The sequence below is a fragment of the Arvicanthis niloticus genome, chromosome 15, assembly GCF_011762505.2.
Source record: "Arvicanthis niloticus isolate mArvNil1 chromosome 15, mArvNil1.pat.X, whole genome shotgun sequence".
In the NCBI taxonomy this organism is placed as follows: Eukaryota; Metazoa; Chordata; class Mammalia; order Rodentia; family Muridae; genus Arvicanthis; species Arvicanthis niloticus.
In genome coordinates this window covers 25,379,053-25,400,559 of record NC_047672.1, presented here as the reverse complement: position 1 = coordinate 25,400,559, position 21,507 = coordinate 25,379,053, and the positions used below count along the sequence as shown (strand labels likewise).

General features: G+C 45.7%; 1 protein-coding gene across 4 annotated transcripts in view; it reads right to left on the bottom strand.

The window, feature by feature from the left end:
* Positions 1-21,507, bottom strand: part of Kiaa1549 (KIAA1549 ortholog) — a 131,056-nt gene that overhangs the window by 29,465 nt on the left and 80,084 nt on the right. For all 4 annotated transcript variants that reach the window (XM_076913533.1, XM_076913534.1, XM_076913531.1 and 1 more), the window contains exons 10-12: positions 17,111-17,295; positions 5,967-6,163; positions 3,062-3,177 (exon numbers count right to left, since the gene is read on the bottom strand). In XM_076913533.1, the coding sequence (XP_076769648.1) occupies positions 3,062-3,177; positions 5,967-6,163; positions 17,111-17,295 (498 nt within the window). The remainder of the gene's footprint in view (positions 1-3,061; positions 3,178-5,966; positions 6,164-17,110; positions 17,296-21,507) is intronic.

The window sequence follows — 21,507 nt, the reverse complement described above, 5'->3', positions numbered from 1 at the left end:
TACTCCAGAATCACACAGTGCACGGGTGAGAACATCAAGAAAGCCCTGGAGGAGGGGGACAGAGTAGACACTTGATGCGAGCACCCAGGAGGCAGATCCAAGTGGATCTCTGGGAGTGCAAGGCCAACCAGGTCTTGTAGCAAGGTCACCCAGAGCTACATAGCCACAGCCTGTCTCAGCACCCACTTCCCACCAGAAAGCACTTGACGGTCCATTTCTATCAGCTGTATTCCTGACCCTGTCGGTTAGTCACCTCTGTAAGTCTCAAAGATGGCCACAAGGGCTGCGTGAGAGTCTAGCCAGCTTCAAAGTGACAGGGCAAGGAACAAAATCAAGTCTGAATTTGCCAAAACATGAAGAACAGTCTTTTATGAGTTTCTGTTGCAAGAGGGGGACTGAAAATGGCACGCCAGGAATCCTAAAGCCAGCCACTGGGTGTGCCATATGCAGTGGTGACAAGGAACACTGGTCCAAAAAACGAGGCTCCTGATAATTCTCAACAACCTCCTCCACTCACATGACATGATATAGAAAAAGGACTTTTATGTAAATTTTAAGAAACAATCTAGGTGCTGTGGGGTACACCTGTGATCCTAGCACTCAAGAGAGAACTGCTAGTTTGGGGTCTAGCCTGGGCAACATGGACACCATAGTCTCTAAAAGGGAGGGCACTAGAAGTATAGCTAGAGAAGAGCACTTGCCCAGCATGTTCAACAGAGTCTTGAGTGTACGCACCCCCCATCCCTCTTTCCATGCACTCCACGTAAATATACTGTATTTAATGAAGCTCTATGCAAAAAGGAAAATACCTACAGTAGCCCCAAAGCTGTCTTATGGCAACTTCTAAGCAGATGGGAGCTTTAAAGTGAGTTGGTATTATCTTTCCAGAACACAGACATAACACATAGATTCTGGCTTCACGAGCATCATGCTTTCAATTATGGCAGCAGCACCTGAGCTCCTGGCACTCCCAGGAAGCTCCAACTCACTGTCCTGCCTCACGGGCAGGGGGCTTCTAGCAGCCTGAATTCTGAAGGTATGCTGACAGTGCTGCTTGGATTTGCTCCCTTCATAGGAGACACTGGGGAGCTTCTGTCAGAAGGGGTAGAGGTGAGCACAAGGACAGCACAAGCTAACTAGGGTGAGCAGTCAGCAGAGACTGAGAAAGGCTACAACTCTCCTCTCCTTTCTCAAATATTTCTTTCCCAGGATTTAAACAAGACTTTAATCCCGCCTATCTGAAACATAGCACCTGGGTTACCATGGTGCTAAGTAAGTTTTAAGACTCTGTGAAACTGGATCCCAAGAAAAAAACTCTTCCCTTAGTCTAAGGGGGTATTTCCTCAACATTACAAAAGAGCCAGCAGGGAGGGGTGGCAGGGTGAGTGACAGGCTCATAAGGCAGGGCAGGGCAGGGACCTGCAAGGCCCTGGGGGTGAGTGTCGGGGCACAAGAGTCTCTTGGGCCTTGGTCCGGACTCCTCCATTTAGAGAATGTTGTTCGGTCTGTGCTGTATTTTCAAACAAAGAAATATATGACAGAGTGAGAATGGGCTGGAGAGATGGCTCTGAGGCTAGTCACACTAGCTGGTCATACAGAGATCTGAGTTCAGTTCCCAACGCCCACACTGTGGTTCACAACCATCCAAAATTGTAGTTCCAAGAGATCCAATGCCCCCTCTGACCACCACGGACACTGCATGTACATAGAGGGAATACATGCATGCAGGCAAAACACTTGTATATATGAAACAAAATAAATCTAAAACAACAAAACATTTTAAAGTAAATGTAGCCGGGTATGCTGGCATATGCCGTTAATTCCAGCACTAGGCACAGGTCACTGTGAGGCCAGTCTGGTGATAATAAGTGCCAGGCCAGCCTGAGCTGGCACTTCCAGGACCCAAGTCCCCACCAAGACCCAAAGTCTCCAAAACAGTAAGTATAAAAAACATTACTAAATCCCTTATGTCTAAAGGGCTGAAACAGGATCCTGAGATAAAAACAAAGCCCCAGCCAATTTACCAAGAGCAGATTCATTTAAAACAACCTATTAAGCTGAAGTCAAGCTACTGGAGGCCCAGGCAGGGTGGCTCAGTGGGTAATAGCACTCACTACCAGGCTAGACAACCTGAGTTCAATTCCTAGAACCTATGCGTTAGAAGGAAAGAAAACATTCCCACAAGTTAGTTATTCTCTGACCTTCACATGGGCACCATGGCACCTATGTGCCCATACACATACACACATCATACACATACACACAAACACACACACACACACACACACACACACACACACACACACACACAAAACTATGAAGCCAAGCTGTCAGCCAGGCATGGCAGAACATGTCTGTCCCCTCACCAGTCAGAAGGTGAAATCAGGAGGATTCAGATTTTTAGACAGAGTTGGGCCTCATGGGACTATGTCTCCAAAAACCCAAAATGAAATAAAATAAAACCATGACATGTTGCCAGCACCCAAGGACTATTACCAGGGCACAGAAGGCCTATGGGCATAGGTGTCTGTTTGGTTTGGTTGTTTAATTGGTATTAGACCCAAAGCAATGAACTGACAGTGGGAGTGACCTTTGTTTTGTGCCTGGCCTGCAAAGATGGCTAAGTCATCTGATTATACCCAACTACCTGCTGGGAGAATGATCTAGAAACAAGACCACACTGGATGGGTGTGAACCCCCCTGACAGACAAACATCTTCCCAACAGTGACATCCTGAAACTGGTTCCAAAAAAAAATGTCACTGTTGTCGACAGACAGTTTTAGCACTACAGTATCCATTAAATTCTTCTTATCCCGCTTAGACACTAATGAGAATGAATTTCTAGCTTTAAGACACCAGTCACCGAAGCCCTAGTCTCCTCCCCTGTGCCTTTCCTTAAAGGAGACACCAGCATAGGGATCAAAGTGACTATCAAGGCTGAGAAACTCAGCACAACTCCTGTATTGTCCATTTTTATAGATTTTTTTTTAAGTTTGGTTTCTGCAGTAGGGTAGGTAATCCCCAGGCTGTGGGACACGGGAAGGACAGACAGTGACACACCGCTCTGCGGAGCTCTGTGGGCCTTGTTCTCAGGGGCGGTAGCTTGCGTTTTCTCTCCTGCATCCCTCTCACTGGATTCCTCGCTGACTGTGGAGTCGGCGTCTGAAGGGGAAACTCTGCAGACAAAAAAAAAAAAAGATGCAAGCATCAGAGAAGCACAGAAAAGGGTTAGCATCGACAGGTTCACCAGGAAGCAGGCTTCCAGGAAAAATCATCCAAAATTAAAGGATCATACTACAGCTACAATCCTGAAGACAAACTGGCATGGCTAACTCAACAGCTAAGCAGGGTGCTTTTCAACAAAGGCTAGAAAACAGTGCTGGAGGGGAAGAAGTCCCAGAGCTACCCTAGGTCACTTCTAGACAGCGAATCTGGTGGGTCTAACACAAGTCAGATGAAAAAGCATCTGCTTAGTGTTTGCGTACTGGTCAGCATTTGAAAAACCCTGGGCACCAATCATTGGCACCCCAAGAAAACAAACAACTTTCTCTTTAAAATAATGGCTCAGCAATCAAAGGTGTTTGTCACCAAGCCTGTATGTGATCCCCTGAGACCTACATGGTAGAAGAGAACTGACTCCGAATTATTGTCCCCGATCTCCACATGTACACATGTACACACGCAAAGAAGGGGGGGGGAGATGGGAGGAGAAAGGGGAAGGGAAAGAGAAGAAAAGAGGGAGGGAGAGGGGAGGGGAAGGGAGAAGGAGAGGGAGAGGGAGATATGTGATTTTTTACAAAGAAGAGGAACCTGGGATTCTGGCCTGCTTTAGCATTACCTGAGCCTGAGAAGCCCAGGAGGCCAGGGAAGTTCCGGTTTTCCCTGAGTAACTCCAAGTCTTCAGATGATCCCTACACTCACAACACTAAAGACCCCCCGATGAGATCTGACTCCATGACTTAAGGGTAACACAGCACCAGGATGTACCTGGCTAGGGAACAGCCTTACCCAGTGAGCACCTGGCCTCCAGGACTCCCTAGCTTCAATAGCAACATGAACTGCTGATACATCCTGGTGTCCTTGAGGGACTCTCTCCACAGCTTTCGGGCTTTCAGTATCGGTGGGCCACAGGTACCCTCAAGTCTCTTATACGAAATGACTGTGTTTGCCTGTAACTACCTTCTCTTATAATCATCCCTACAGCACCTTGCACAACAGTGTAAATAGCTGCCACAAACTGCTTTAAGAATAATGACAAGGGGCTGGAGAGATGGCTCAGCAGTTCAGAGCACTGACTGCTCTTCCAAAGGTCCCGAGTTCAATTCCCAGCAACCACATGGTGGCTCATAAACATCTGTAATGGGATCTGGTGTGCTCTTCTGGCCTGCAGGCGTACATGCAGAAAAGTCTGTAATTCAACATCAACAGTATTTTCCCTGAGTATTTTTGATGCACAGGTGGTTGAACCCACGGAGAGAACTGGAAAGCAGAACAGAATAAACGTATCCACCTAAAAGACCAACTTTTGTTTGCCATGAGGCTACTGGGGAGAAGGCAATTCTTCGAAAACTTTTACAAACACGTTAAATCATCTTTGCTGATTTGCTGCTTCTGGGCCTGGGAAATAATTAAGCAAAGAGCATCTCTCTGCAGAATTTAATGTCTTCCCTAAGGACCACACACCAACATCCAATCCGTTACATTCTTCAACTAGGCCAGATCCCCAAGGTGGAAGTAGCATCATGGATTTGAATGTTGAACATTGGTATGGACATAGGCTTCTTCACTCCCAGCAGCCAATCAAAAGTCAGAGTTCTGAATTTCGAGGGGAGGCAGACAGAGGGAGACCTCAAAGGCAGAAACTATGAACTGAAGCCTCACACGGCCTGATCCTGGCTCTGTCTTCTTCAGGTTATTCTAGCTCTATCCACAGGCAGAGGGCAGCAAGTGCCTCCCTGACAGTTTGGAAAATTAAAATTCTCCACAAGCTCTGCTTTCTGCACAGAAGGAACTGGAAGCAGACTGGGAACGGACAAGGAGGGGTGGGTGAGCGCCTGTGATGTGTTAGCAAAGGTTACAGCATGGCAAGCTGGGAAACAGCCAAGCAAGATGGAAGACTTGTTGAAGGTCGCCTGCAGACAAAGCAAGAGGTCCCAGCTACCAGTGGGTAGAGCACAGGATCCTGGCTGGCTGACTGTGTGCAGTGGACTATGTACTTAACTGTTTTGGTTTTAGATTTTTATTTAATTTATGTATATGAATACACTGTCGCTCTCTTCAGACACACCAAAAGAGGGCATTGAATCCCATTACAGATGGTTGTGAGACACTATGTGGTTGCTGGGAATTGAACTCAGGATCTCTGGAAGAACAGTCGTGCTCTGAACTGCTGGGCCATCTCTCCAGCCCTTGAGAGGTTTTTTGTTTGTTTGTTTGTTTGTTTTTTGCTTTTTTTTTTTGACATCTGTCTATTTATTCCAGAGAGAAGTATGCAACAACACCTATGTGGAGGCCAGAGGACAACTTGTAGGAATCAGTTCTCTCCTTCCACCATGTGGCTTCCAGGGGTCAAATCCAGGTCATCACCCTTGACAGCAAGTACCTTTACCTGCTGAGCCATCTTGCTGGCACCTGCTATTCACTTTTCATTCATTCTTTCTTGTATTATCTTCACAAAGCTTAAAACATTCACCTCAGAAAATAGTTCTAGCTGTCTGATTCATAATCAAATCTGGAGCAACCCAACATAAATACGCATTTGGTGAGAAGACGTCACACAGCCTGATCTGGAGGCCCGGCAGAAGGGACAGAGAACACTTCAGGGTTTATGTGTAGCATTGGAGAAGTCTCCCAGGCTGCTGGTCCAAGGCAATACTCATCACTAGCATTTCTGATATCTGAAAGAGCCCTGAAAGCTGAAACATGTTTCTGCAACAGAGAACAATCTAGAAAGCTCAATACTAACCTCCCTCTGTGTCGGATGTTCTTGGAAGGGATCTTTGACTTTGGGCTCGGCACATCTCCATTTTCAGAGGGTGTGGTGTGGTCCTTCACAGGTCCTGGCAGTGGTGCTGGCTCATGAATAATCAGTATGTCGTCTTTATTGTGCTGACCCAGATGTTGCTTAGCGAAATCAAAGCCTTTCACGCTGGGGATCTGCAGCTAAAGCACACATGGTGGTTAACATGAGGTCTGAGGGATGACCAGAGGAGCATGACCACTGACCTAAGACTGCCAGCAAAGCCATCATCCTAACCTTAACCCTAACCCTAATTCAATTCAACATCCATCTCTGTAACAGATCGGGTGCCAGGTTCTGTTTATATAAAGTAGAATCCATCAGACACTTATGAAAGATTAAACAAGAACACAGGGATTAAATAGCAAGACCACAATACAAAACCATTCCAACAGATCACCTGCTCCATTGTCACAGACCTGTGACGTGAGGCACTCTTTATAGGGAAAGGAGCACTTTATCCAGGCCGTGGAAACTGGAAAGGCTTCAGAGACTTTGCTGTAGATCAAATTGTGAGATGAACAGAGACTACCAGAGGCTGAGAAGAGATTACAGTAGCTGCACTAATGGGGCAGAATGCAGTAGGAGGTGGAGAGAGGAGCCAGGCTGCACACAGAGCATCCTAAACGGCAGCTGTTAAAGTCGTCCTCTGGATACCCAGGATACTCAGCCTCTGCTCCAAAGAGGCAGATTTCTAAAATCTAAGCAGACAAGCACAAAGACCCAGTGATACCACGTGTATGAAACCAGGACAGTTTGCCCAGATACTAAGAGAGAGAGAGAGACTGAGACTGGCTGACTGACTGAGAAGAGAGGCTGGCTCTGGAAATCAGTGGAAGGGAGAAGCCCAGCAGACAGAAGAAACCAAGGGAGAACAGGTAATGGCCTGGAAGCCTAATCCCCAACATGGAGGTAACATAAAGAGTGTGTCTTTAAAGGAGCAAAAGAGATAAAACAGCAGACTTCCCTTTCAACAAGGTTAGTTTGAAAGACAGAGGACAATAGTTTAGGAGATGTCCAGTCTGAGAGGCGACGCCAGCAGCTGCCTGTCCAGTGACATGTGAGCGTGAACGTAGAGTCTTTCTGAGAATATCTAACAGGTTGGAACTGGGGAGACGAAAAGGAAGCATGAAAGAAAGCAGGAGACTTCAAAGAGACAGACCAATCGGAAAGCTCAGTGTACCTGCAACCAACGGAATAAAATAAATAAATAAATAAATAAAGCATTTCTAGAAAGGTCCTCAACACAAAGGTCTTCAGAAACAGCCTGTACTCACTGCTAGACACAGGCATTCTCTCTGAGGACCCTAGGACACCCAACCCCGCACCCAGAACCAGACCTTAGGAGCTGCACTTCCTCTAGGCTTTAGCTTCTGAGCCTATGAGGGAGGACATGCACAGCACCGAGATGAACAGAACCAGTCTGGTGACATCATCTTAATGATGCTACAAGGATCAAGGGTGGGTATTAACAGTTTCCTTAAATCCAGCCTGCACAGTATAGGACAATGGAAGTGCATTAAAAAGCAGCTCTGAGGGGCTAAAGAGATGGCTCAGTGGTGAAGAGCACCTGCTGCTCTTCCAGAGGACCCCAGGTTTGCTTCCCAGCAGCTACATGGTAGCTCACAACTGCCTGTTGATTCGGGTTCTAGGGGTCAATACACGCTTCTGATTTCTGTGGGCACCAGGAACACATACGAACATGCAAGCAAAGCACTTACGCACGTGAAAATTAAAAATTAATTAACTTAGAAAAAGACGAAGCTGCCCAGATGGGTCTGCTCGTTAGGAATGCGGCTTGACTTGATCACAGAGTCCTAAGGAAAGCTTTCACACAATACACTATCTGTAGGAGCAAAGGTGATGTCATAGTGCATTACTTTATGGCTCAAAAGTGACGCTGTTGGCTTGGCTTTGTGACATCCAATATTAGACATCCAAATGGGTAGGGGAAAGGCAGTCTGCAATAATGACTTATGCCAGCAGAGGGAGACAAACAGCACTGTAAGGATAGTTTACAAAGAGTTGCTTGGAAACAAAAGGCAGACCAGCTGGCAACCATATTCTCTAATTAATGAGCTTCCTTGACTACAGCAGGCCCCTATTCCATGGGTCTCTGGACTCAGCAACACTGCATGAGAAATGACAATTCCAAAACTAACTGCCTTCCCCCAAATAGTCTACTTGTTCTCCTTGCAGGTAGACAAATCTTTCCCAGTAGCAGAGGCTCCCCGTTCCCATGCTCCTCTAAAAGTCTTGTCCTTATAGAAGACAATCTCCACTCTTATAAACACAGTACCATCGTGGAGTGTCCTGCATAGAGAATAGAAACCTCCACACATCAAATACCGAGGACTCAAAGGGCTTAGCCGGTCCGGTCCCTTTCGTCAAAGCACAATAAGCCTGGAGATGGCTTCTTTCTTCCCTATCTTAAATGTGTTTCCTGTGTGTGTGCATGCACGCATGTGAGTGTGTGAGCATTCATGTGTGCATATGTGTGACTGCATGTATATAAGTGTGCCACATGCATGCATGGCACCCATGGAGGACAGAAGAGAACATCAGATCCTCTAGAACTGGAGATACATATTGTGGTGAGTTACCATGTGAGTGTTGGGAATGGAACCCAGGTTCTCTACATGTGTTCTCGACCGTTAGGCCATCTCCCCTAGTGCCCCACCTTGTTTTCCTTAAGACAGGGTCTCCAGCTGGTACAGAGAATCTCAGTCGGATTCAGCTAGGCTGGCTGTCCAGCAATCTGTAGAGATTCCTTGGCACCCATCTCCCTGGTGCTGGGGTGACAGGTGCATGCTATGAGGCCAGGCTTTTTATATGAATGCTGGGGGCTCAAATTCAGGCTCTTGTGCTTGGGCAGCAGGCACTGTAAGCACTGACCCATCTCCCAGTCCTTATATCCATTTATTTTTGTCTTTTAAATTTTGTTTGCATTTGTTTGTATGTGCATTTAAGCATCCATGTGTTCAAATGTGAGCGCAGTTCCCATAGAAGCCAAAAGAGGGCGCTAGAGTCCCTGTTGCTGAAGTTAGAGGTGCTGAAAGCCAGCCAGACAGGAGTGTCAAACCCTAGTCCGCTGCAAGAGCGGACAGCAGAGCCCATCACAGGCACTTCTTCAATGGAGAATTTCACGTTGGGATGGTGTGAACTCGTATTTTGCAGAGGAAAACATCAGGAACAGGTTTGTTTCTATTGAACAGCATCTCCACCTCCTGCATATGCCTATCAGAGAGAAAAATGCCAGAGGGTGCCAGTGGGACATCCTGGGGTCCAGGGCTCTGTGCTTTGTCTGTCCAGCTTAGAAACAACACATTCATGATAAGCATGCTATCCCTGGAAACACAAACATGCTCTAAAGTGCACCCTGCCTGCAAGATCACCGTCCTCCACGATCCAAAGTACCAAGTTCACAAGGTCTCAGCGTGCTCTTTTGTTGTTGTTGGGTTTTTTCATTGTTTTTGTTTGTTTGTTTGTTTGTTTGTTTTGTATAGCCCAGTTTGGCCCTGAACTTCAATTTTCTTGCCTCATCCTCTACATGCTAAATTTAAAAATGTTCACCACCACTACACTGAACAGAGCCTGAGTCTTTTTTTTCTCTGACTTGATTATTTTTTTATTTATGCATATGAATATTTGCCTTCATCTACATGTGTGTGCTATGTACATCCTTGGTGTCCATGACTCCAGAAGAGGGTATTGGATTCCCCTGGAACTAATTACAGGTGGTCAGGAGTCACAGAGTGGGTGCTAGGAACCAAACCTAGGTCCTCTGTAAGAGCAGACAGTGTTCTTAACCACTGAGCCATCTAAAGCCTAGAGCCTGGGGCTTTATTTTGCATCAAATAGCAAGGAAGTAAAAATTTTCATATTTACTTCTAAGAAAAGAAATCAAAGTTCTAATAACTTCAAATCAAAAAGAAAATAACACAGCCAAGACAGCATCTTTGTTTTCTTGAACTTTTACTCATTCCTGCAGGAAACTTTTATTAGCTTCCTTCAGTTACTGGACACTCAGGTCATGTTCCAGTCACCTGAGCCCTTCCTCAGTGAGTGTCTCAGGAGCGGTCTCTGCTCATGGATGTGCTGTCCCTCTGTACGTATCAGATTAGCTCTAAAGTAACACATTTGGACTTAAGCATAAATAATGTCCTTGAGGGGCTGGAAAAATGGCTCAGAGGTCAAGATCATCGGTTGCTATTGCAGAAGACCTGGGTTCAATTCCCAGCACCTACATGGTGGCTTACAATCATCTGTACCACCAATGCCAGGGGATCTAAACCCCACTTCTGGGCTCCAAGGGCTCCTCCATCCATGTGGTACACATACACACCTATATACATAAAAGAAATAAAGTCTTAAAACAACATACTTAACAGCAGTCAGTAACATGCCCTTCATAAGTCCACACTTGCTAGCCAATATTTCCTGTGTTTGTTTTAAGTTACCATAATGATTCAGCTGAGCTCTTAAATGCAAAGCATCTCTGTCTGTCTGTCTGTCTGTCTGTCTGTCTGGATGTCTGTCTGGATGTATGTATGTATGTATATAGAAGAAAAATTAGGTAACTCCTGAACCAAAAAAAAAAAAACAAAAACAAAAAACAAAAACAAAACAAAAACAAAAAACCCAAACTACTTTAATTATTAGGATGGGTTCCTGTCTATCAGACTTAGATACATTGTCTAACTTAGGAAATATGTAATTATAAATATTATTTTCATCTTGAAATTACAAATCTACCCATCCATGTAATTCTCAAGTGTCTGTCAAGCCTTTTTAAGATGGCTAGAAAATTGACAATTTGACACCAATTACTCCCAGCTAATGAGGAAAATCCCCAAATGAGCAATTTCCAATTTTATACATATGTTTCACTCCGAGCTACATAGTCTCTTAGCTTCTTCATAAACAAAGTGCCTCCAACTGAAGAAGTAACAGACAACAATGGCCATCTGAGCAGCTCGGCCTTTGGCTAGGAAACTGTGGGGAAGCTTGTTTACATATCCCCATAGGAAAGCACACGCCTCAAAGAACAGGGTACAGCACAGTTAACCATTACAGGGTTTGCTTTAGTCAAACTGCAGGAGTGACAGACTGTCCCTCTAAGCAAAGGCTTCTGAAAGAATGATGTCAAAACAGACACACAGCTCTGGCCTCTGCAGGACCATCCGCATTGGCCATGGCCAACCAGTGACCGCCTCCCCATGGAAAATGGCAGGGCTCGGGTCAGACACAAACATGGCAACATGTAAAAATGTTTTATTAGTACCAAGGCTATGCAAAGGAGATTGGTGGCTCTCTCATTGCTACTGGCTGATGAAATCCCAAGCAGTGAATATACATAGTGGAGCCTTCAGGACAGCAGCCACAGCCATGTACAGAAGTTTAAACACAGTACTTTGTGAGAAGCAATGGACATACAGTAAACCCTCCATAAACAGCTAAAGCCTGACTGAAACACAGGAAAGTCAAGTGACACACCAAGCTTACCAGGATGATGAACCAAGTCTCACCACAAGACACCAGTCCTGTGGCCTACTGCTGATTCCAGCTCACATCCTTAAACATTCTCACAAGAGACCATCTCACAGGCTGGGGAAATCCTACCTTCAACCACCACAAAAACACGGCTTAAACACAATACAAAAGCCATCTACACACAGAAGTAAAAAACTACTTAAGACAGCACTCCTCCCCAACTGGGAATCCATGGCTTTTAGAACACCCCTGACCGTTGCTTTCTGAACCACTAGGAATAAGTTTTTCCATTCCTTAAAAATAAAATCTAGACTAAAGCCAGGCTGGCACTGTACCCTCACCCTCCTGTGCAAATGGGCTTTATTCAGTTTTTCATAGAGGAATCATGATGAATTTGAGTCTTCAATATTCAAATTACAACCTGTTATTTCTGAAGAGAGATGGTCCTTTTGTTCTTTCTTTTTCTCAACCTATCATTCAGGGACACGCACACTGCCTGGGCCCCATGAGAACGCACCGCCGACAAGTCAGGGAGGCCTGGGCAAGCAGGCCAGCCAAGCAACAAGAGAGACACGTGATGAATTTTAAAACATGTGGGCCATGAATATAACAAGACCCAGATGGAACAAGACACAGCGAAGCCCCCAGTGCCTGGGTCTGTCTGGTCCCCAGGGAAGGGGCAGTAAGATGACCGTAGAAACCACACAGCAAATGCAAAAAAGTCTGAACCAATGAACCTGCCCTGGAGTGGAGTATGCCATTGTAAGAATTTATCACTTGACTGATGACAATTGGTGAAAAGTCTCCACAGCCGCCAGGTTGTTTCTATTTAAAAAGTGAAGACAAGGCGGAGTTACAACCATCTGTTTGTCCTCAGTGTGGCCACCTGGGGCCCCGTGGTCCCTGAAATGGGAGGAGAACACTCCAAGGTTCTGGCACCCACCAGCCACACGGAATCATGGGTAGCAGCCAGGGTGACTGAGGCACAAGGGTGCGCAGGATGCAGAAGATTCTGGCAGACTCTGAGTCTGGTGCTAAGAGAAACACACACATTTCTCCTCAAGCCACTATCCACACTGCCTTCCCAAGTGACCGCTGCAGATAGCTGTCCAGCCTGCTCCCCTCGTCAGACACCCTGTAATGGCTGCCTGTGTACCAGCTGGTCCCATATGCATCTCCAAGCCTCTTGAGAGAGTCCTCTGTTACATGGTTTGGGCTGTGCTCTCGCTTACAAGCTTGCTCCAGCTCCACTTAGTCCCTTACAGCTCATCCAAGATGGTGGTGGTTAAAGTGAGAATGGCCCCATCAGTTCATATATGTGAACGCTTAGTCACCAGGGAGTCGGACTCTTTGAAAGGATTAAAAGGATTGGGAGGTGTGGCCTTGTTGGAAGAGTATGTCACCTGAAGGGCAGGGTGGGGGAAGACTTTGAGGTTTCAAGAGCCCAAGCCAGGCCCAATCAGTCTCTCTCTGCTGCCTGTGGATCCAGGTGTGGAACTCTCAGCTACCTCTCCAGCACCATGTCTGCCTGTCCGTTACCACTCTCCTCACCATGATGATAACAGACTAACCTCTGAAGCTCTAAGTGAGGCCCCAGTTAAATGCTTTCTTTTGAAACAGCGGCCTTGGTCATGGTGTTACTTCCCAGCAAGAGAACCAGTGACTAAGACAGAGGTGCATAGTGTCTCTTCCACCTCAGTTCCAGCCCAGCATCACACCTCTCAGAAGGTAGCAGTCACACACTCACACGCGCGCGCGTGCGCACACACACACACACACACCCCACAACTGCCACAGTCCACATACACTATGCTTGTACTATTCCAGGTCAATGTGGGAGAGACTGTTTCTCCTCCGAAACTATCACCCAACAAGACAGAGAGAATACATGCTGTCTGTGTTTGTAATTTAGTCTGGCCTGCACATTTAGGAGTCTGGACAATGGATGGACATGACATGAGCAGCTCCTTCTGGCTGCACACAGTGCCAACCTTAGTAGCAACTGAGGATGTGAACCACCCAGGGCTACAATCCCACACTAGTAATGGGTATAGGCCATTCCCATCAGAGAATCACATCCCAGTGGGGGCTGCAGCTTCCAGCCATTTATAGTGAGAAGGATCCGCACCGTAGTCTTCGTCGGTGATAGTACCAAATGATGGCTTTGGATCGAGATTAAAGTAAAGACAAATAAAGGAGAGATACTTGGAGCTTCCCCCTTTATTACTGGAAATAAGAAAAGGCCCTGCCTGGAAACCTAAAACATACTGGCCTCTCCCTCTTATCGTATTTCAAAAAAATCATGGACCCCCAGACAATCTGAAGCAGTCTCTTCGTTACAAGGGGAAGGGGTGGGGAGTGCAGGTCAGTAGATTTATTGTTTCCAGATGTTTGTAACTCTGAGATTTGCTGGAGGATTTCACAGAGTAACACAGGGCAGCATCAGGGGTGAGCTGAGCAGGATGGGGAGAGAAAACCACAGGAGCAGGGAGGCGAACCTTACAGCCACAGGAGGACAGCACCCCACTGATTGTCGGGACAGCGACAGACCCATCACCACAGCTGTGTAGCTTCAGAAGAGAGTAGAGAGGTTTGTTTTAAAAGAGAAGGTCACCCTCTTCCTACTGCAGACCCATGTACAGAGAGTGTGTGCAGAGAGCTGCAATGCTGGCAGATAAGACACGGTCTTGCCTCCTGATGGTGTGAGCAGGCAGCCACCTTCTTGGGGGTTCTGCCATGCAGATCTTTGCTGCAACAAGGCTGTATGTACACAGAGACCCTTGCAGTCTCTGAAGAAGAAGAGCAGCTCCACAGGCTACAAGCTTTATTTGGAGCCATCCATTTGATTTATAGCAACATCTGCCCCCATGGAACTATCCCAGAAGTAAGAGGAGAGAGCTTGGGGATAGCCTGTCTTCACTTCAGGAGATGCTGACCTCTGATAGTTTATGATGAGGAAGGCTGCCATGGGCATATGTGTCGCAGAAACAGAGAACAAAAGAGGCCTAAGCACACAGCCATCTCCACGGGTTCAGTCCCCTGTAACAACACTCTTTCCTTAGAACGAAACAATTCATTCCCTATTTTTGACCCAATTTTATGCCGTAAATCACTGAGCACCAAGACAGACAGCACCTTCTCCACGTCCACTGTTACTGTAACAATGCCAACTCTAGACCCTAGCAGACTCACATCCACTGTTACTGTAACAATGCCAACTGTAGACCCTAGCAGACTCACATCCACTGTTACGGTAACAATGCCAACTGTAGACCCTAGCAGACTCACATCCACTGTTACGGTAACAATGCCAACTGTAGACCCTAGCAGACTCACATCCACTGTTATGGTAACAATGCCAACTGTAGACCCTAGCAGACTCACATCCACTGTTATGGTAACAATGCCAACTGTAGACCCTAGCAGACTCACATCCACTGTTATGGTAACAATGCCAACTGTAGACCCTAGCAGACTCACATCCACTGTTGCTGTAACAATGCCAACTATAGATGTTAGAGACTATGGAAATAAGAAGTGAGGGTGAATGGGAAAGAGAATATATGTGTATAAAATACTGTCAATATATTTGACAGCCACAGGCTTGCAATATAATTAAGATTTTGTATAGGATTAACACATAAAAAAACAAAATACTCTTTATTATTTACTATTATAGGTATATAGCAAGGTTTAAGAACTAAGCTTACTGTTTTCACTTAGTAGGCTGTGGTTTGTAATATTTATGGTTATTTGTTTTGTTTTTCCATTTTGGTGTGCTATGCGTGTGCTGTGTGCTGGATGTGTGCTCACATGCGTGTGAGCTGATGTGGGCTGCTTCTCTCAGAGCCCAGAGCTTGTAGATTCAGATTCCTCTGTCTAACTGGCCATCTTGTCCCAGAGATCCTGTCTGGTCCTCAGGTGCTCTGGGATCATACCTCATTCCCTCAGTTCTTATGTAGGCACGGGGACCTGAACTCTGGTCCCTGCACTGGCACGGCAGGGTCTTAGTCACTGAGCGATCGATCTTCACAGCCTGTTTTGTTTTGTTTTTGGAAACAGCATCTCACTATATGGTCCCAGCTGGCTTTGAACCTGATCCTCCTGCCTTTACCTCCCAAGTGCTAGGATTGTAAGCATGCACCTCTATGTGTAGCTAAGAGATATTTTTTTTAAGACCATTAAAATAAAATCAAAAGGTTACTATGGCAATCTTTTATTTCTTGCTCTTTTATCATTTGCTTGATCTTATCACTTTCAGAATAGAGCAAGCCTTCCAAGTAGGAAAGACTGCATAGTAGGCATATGTAATAAATACAGCAGTCAGCTAAACAGGCTGGCTGAAATGCATGATGGTCAACGCCTACGGCTAGACTTTCTCTGGAATGCAAGGTTTTTGTTCACACCAGGTGAGCTGCAATGCTGACCCCAAGTCAATTTCTTCACTATGGACTATGGACAATGTCATAGAAACTCCCAAAACACTCGCCAAAACTTAATGCTTTGGAAAGACAGATGAAAAGTGGGGAGCTAAAAAAACAAACAAAACAAACAAACAAAAAAGCAAATAGGAAGTCCAGCAGGGGCATGGAAAACACTGAAAACAAAATCTGGAGAATCTGGGACTGGGATTTCTTTGATGTTATCTACAGAAGACTAAATCAGGAACACAGGTGACACACAACCGATGCTGTCTGCTTTAAGAAAAGCACTCGGAGAGCCTCAGCAGACAACTGATCCGTACATCACTGACGCACTGAGGTAATGCTAGAAGACTAGAGTCCACTCATAATACTGCCGTTTAAATGTTTAAAACATGAATGACCAAGTTTTAATAATTAAATGGGGACTAGAGAGAGATGGTTCCATGGTTACTTCCTGATCTTTCAGAGGATCACAGTTTGGTTCCCAGCACTCATACTGGGTGGCTCACCACTGCATCTAACTCCAGGTCCAGAGGGGCTAACATTCTTGGATAAATTTCCTCAGGCATGTGTGCACACATGTGCACACATGTACACACATGTGCACACATGTACACACATGTACACACATGTACACACACACACACACCTCGGTGCATGAGGAGAGGATCCTGCATAGCCACTGTTCTCTGAAAACAGCCGGAGTGAACGGATCAGAACTCATCCACAGAATGAACTAACCTTCCACTGAGCTCTCAATGATAAAATGACTGGTCCCCAGGCTTACTTCATAAAGTGTTTTCACGGGTCTTGTTCTACACTAAACACACATGAGGACAGAGGACGCTGCCAATAGACCTAAGAGTTCATTCGTTCGTTCTTTCTTTCTTTCTTTTTCTTTCTTTCTTTCTTTTTTTTTTTTTTTAAAAGTTTTTTGACACAGGGTTTCTCTGTGTAGTCCTGGCTGTCCTGGAACTCACTCTGTAGACCAGGCTGGCCTCAAACTCGGAAATCCTCCTGCCTCTGCCTCCCAAGTGCTGGGATTAAAGGCATGTGCCACCACTGCCTGGCCTAAGAGTTCCTTCAATGGTCCTCCCCTGTCTTTCAGCATCCGAGCCTGGCCTTGCTTCTGCCCGTAAGGATGCTCATGCAGACACAGGGGTGGAAGCTTACCTTCTGCCGCTGCTGTATGTTGGCCACCGTGTCAGGCTGGAAGTCTAGCTTGTCCGTGCGGCACAGCTTCCAGTAGAGGATGACAACAATTACAGTGACCACCAGCACAGGAATGACCACGCCAACCACGACCCATAGGTTGCTGCTCTGTGACTCTGGGGATGGCCTCTTCACCCTGTCCACAGCTGCAGATGAGCAGACAAGGGAGAAAGTCTCTCAGCAACACACTCTTCACTCATGTACAGGACAGAATGTAACTTCCTCCAGACACTCAGGAGCTCACCATATAGCTCAAGACAGGAAAGCAACTGGGCACATTTGAATGTCACACAAGAAACATACCAGGGATCACACTGACACATATGTGTCTGAGGGCAAAAGCTTGGCTAATTCCAGTCTCCTGATTTAGAATTCCCACTCCATAACATCTCATAAAATGGTCTGTATGACCTCACTCAAAATAGTTCCCTTCAAATGTGAGAAGAAAAGCTATGTGGTCAAGACCCAGCTGTGAATACCATACTCAGAGGGGCAGGAACCACCTCCCCTGGAAACAACATGAGCTGGAGCTTGGGAGGTCTGGGAAGGAAGCTGTTCCCTACCCGTGCCAACTCCCTGCTCCCTCTCTACACACTTACAAATGTTTATTTCCGGTGCCAGACACCATTCTAAGGGCAAGGTGTGCTAACGAACAAGCAGACAAAACCCCTCACGGCGGCGCACTGGTTCTAGTGTAGAAGGGAAAACTACCAAGAAATAAATAATAATGGTACCTGCTGTTCGAACTCTATACCAGAGGAAACAGCCAATGAGTTACAGCACCAGAACAAAAGCAACTCATCATGTCCGCCTCAGCATTTGAAATCATGAGAGAGATGGTAGTTCCGTGCGTAGTTGCGTGGATCACAATAGCCACGGTGGAAAAGCCCAACCCGTCAACAGGTGAATGGACAAAGAGAATGTGGTATATCTACACAGTAGAGCACCATTCCGCTTTTAAATAGGAAGTGGGGTACTGTGGAGGTGACCCACCACGTAAGGATACTGGCTGTATAAACTGTTTAAGGTATGATCTCTGGGGCCAGTTAGAAGCTGCTTGTGGATTTGCTATTATCTAATGAAGATCCAGCATTGGTTGACCGTGTAACTGGTTGATCATGTAACTTTGTAGGCTGTGACAAGCACCTGGGAAACTGCTGACTTGCTAGCTGATAACGCCAGTATATGAGAATCTGCACCTAACTCCCTGCCTGCACCAACAAAACAGTGCTTATATCCTCTTAAAATCAGCTTTTGGATATAGCATGGAGGGAAGCAGCTCTTCCATCCGCCTCAGGCTCTGGATGCAGCGTTAGAAAGTGCTCTTCATATTACCTCCCCATTGACCTGAAACAGAGCCCACTCTACAGTGATCCCTCAAGCACACCAAGGAGCCTGCTGATGGCTATCAGTTCATCTCTCCCACCACTGTCCATCAGATGAAAACAGTGCAGACAGCAGCTCTCACACAGGTTAGCCCCACGGACATGGACCGACTTAGCCAAAAGCCTTTTCCTCTAAAGGGCAATTTCACCAGGCAGTGGTGACTTGGGTTTGATTCCCAGCACCCACATGGTGGCTCACAACCCTCTATAACTCCAGTTTCAGTGGACCTAATGTCCTCTTCTGACCTCTGGGCACTACACATGGGTGGAACACAGATATCTGTATAGGTAAAATACCAATATACACAAACTAAAAAATAAAATTAAAATCAGAAAAGAGTTTAGAGATTCATTATTGATCATAGTGTGGAGATCAGGGCAAGACAGCTAAAAGCTGGCAAAACAAGGCAGCAGTGTTCCAGAAGCAGGACCTGAAGGACACAAGCAGAAGACGCCTGGGGATGGTATCACCTCTAAAAACAAGGCTCTGCTAGAGTCACCCCGTTTATCTTAAAGATGTACTTAATCTTATTTTATGTATGATTGTTTGCCTAGGTGTACAAATGTGAACTGTGTGTGTTTGGTACCTGCAGAAGCCAGAAGAGGGTGTCAGATCCCCTGGAACTAGAATTATGGTGGTCATGAGGTGGCATATGGATGCTGTGAACTGAACCCAGGTCCTCTGCAAAAGCAACCAGTGTTCAGAACCAGGGAGCCATCTCTCCAGCCCCATCGCTCCATTTACATGGAAGAAACCAGATGTTATATGAAGACTGAGAGTCTCACAGATGCCTGATAGAAAGAAGCTGGCCACAGTTTCTCCTCTCCAATCTGCCAATGATTTTGTACAGAACTCTATGACGGATTGAGTGGACATAAAAGTTCTACTTGTTACAGACGAGCTAGGCTGTATGTAGTAACTGACCTTCATAACTGAAATACAAAGCTACGTGAGAAGCATAAAAACATGTCTTGTGATCACAGCATGCTCTTCTGACAGTCATGACCCATCTATGTGAGCACTGATGGAATTGTAAATCATGCCGACTCCACTTTCTTAGGAGTGTTAACCATAAGGTCATGTGTGGGTTAAGACTGTCTTAGTGGACATTTCTGATTGCATCTTTGCATCTCTGTGGGGTATATTTTATGGACATTAGAGACCTGTCTGCTCCTGACAGCTTCCTGTCTTGGATTCCAAGAAGAAATTGAGCATCTTTGGAGTTATTCCAATTGTGGTGAGACAGCCACTAGGCAAGAATTGCCTCTTTCCATCTACAGACAAATCACTGTCCAGAAAAGAACACACTTGCAGAATAGTCGACTGATTATATCTGCCAAGACAGAGTAATCAGCCCTTAATAATTCTGCATCACTAGGTCTGTCAGATGATCCTGGGCCAGAAGGCTGAAGATCAGATGCTCCAACATTCTGTAGTATAGGGACTGTCCAGGTGTCCAGTGGTCTCTATAAATTGGCTATGTTTTAGAAGCTATGCTTTGTGCTTCCCATAATCTCAGTTAACTCAGTCATTCTGGATTTCTGATGGGGTTGAAAACTTATAGTCTCATAGCCAATCCTTGCTATTTACTTTGAGAGAAAAGATTTGCGAGGATGGTTTTCAGCTGACATTCATTCTAAAGCCAAGAAAAAAAAAAAAAAAAGCCAGGTTCAGAACTAAGTCTTTTATTTAGGAGAGATGACAGAGGTTCTGCTTAGTCAACAAAATGATGGATTGAGTATTAGGTCTATCTTGCACCTTACTGACATAAATTAGTATAGTTATGCTCTAACTGTATTTTGAGAAAAGTTTTATTTTAACAGGAAGGGTGATATGTAGGAGGAGCTAAGGTGGGAGGAGTACAGAGAGGAGGAGTAAGGAGAGGAGGAGGAGAAGGAGAGGAGGAACTAGGTGATGAGAGAGAAAGAGAGAGGGGGGCATTTAAGCACAGTTCATAAGTCTATGTTTTTAATAAACATACTGATGAAGGAAGGAAACAAACAGAGCTCCCATTGTCCCTCCCTGTCCTCAGTAAAGTTCTTCAGGATCCTCTGATGTCAGGGCATCTGCCTGTGCCCGTCCTATGGGGAGCAGATTTTCCCATACACTATGAAGGACTGCTCTGGATCATGGAGGGGAAACACAGTAAGGAGGCAGTCAGCTTGTAAAATCTTATTTAGAGAGTTATAATCCTTCATGCTGCTCCCTTTTCCTTCATTTTAAATATACACCTAAAATCTGGGCGTTGGACAAGAGGTACTGGAACAGTCACTGCCAGGGGTCCAAGTGCCTTCCAATCATAATAAGAAATATCAAACACGTCTTTCTAACTGTAGAGTGGTGTGAGGCGAGGTGATGGAGAAACAGGACTGAAAAGAAAGTAAGAATCAAGGGACTCCTTTGTGTTGTAAGACCCCAAGGAAGCCAGTCAGCCTAGAGGGCAGCACCCAGCTTCCTGACTGACTCACTGTCCCCACCAACATGCAGGGCAGGACATGGAAGGTTTTGGAATAAAAACAGAATAGGTACATTGTTTTACCTAAGATGGATTTTTAAATGAAAACTGGTATGGGATAAGGAAAAGGATGTTCATGTTGATATAAGGTTCTGTGACTTATTAGCAACTCCATGAATATGAGGTGTGAGGTAGGAAAAAAGACAGCAAGGCCAGGGTCACACAGATGGAAGTAAGAATAAAAAAGGTATCAGCAAGTGAAGTACTTGTCACAAAAGCCTGATAGCCAGAGATGGAACCCCAGAACCCCATAAAGATGGAAGGGGAAAACTGACTCTACAAAGTTGGCCTCTGATTTCCACATATGCACCATGGCATGTGTACATGTACACACATACATATGTACACACACATGCACAAACATGCACACACACACATACACACAGAGTAATAAAATAAACTTAAGAAAAACACAAGAAAGTCTCAGCAAATGGACATCAACAACCAGCACAGGTCA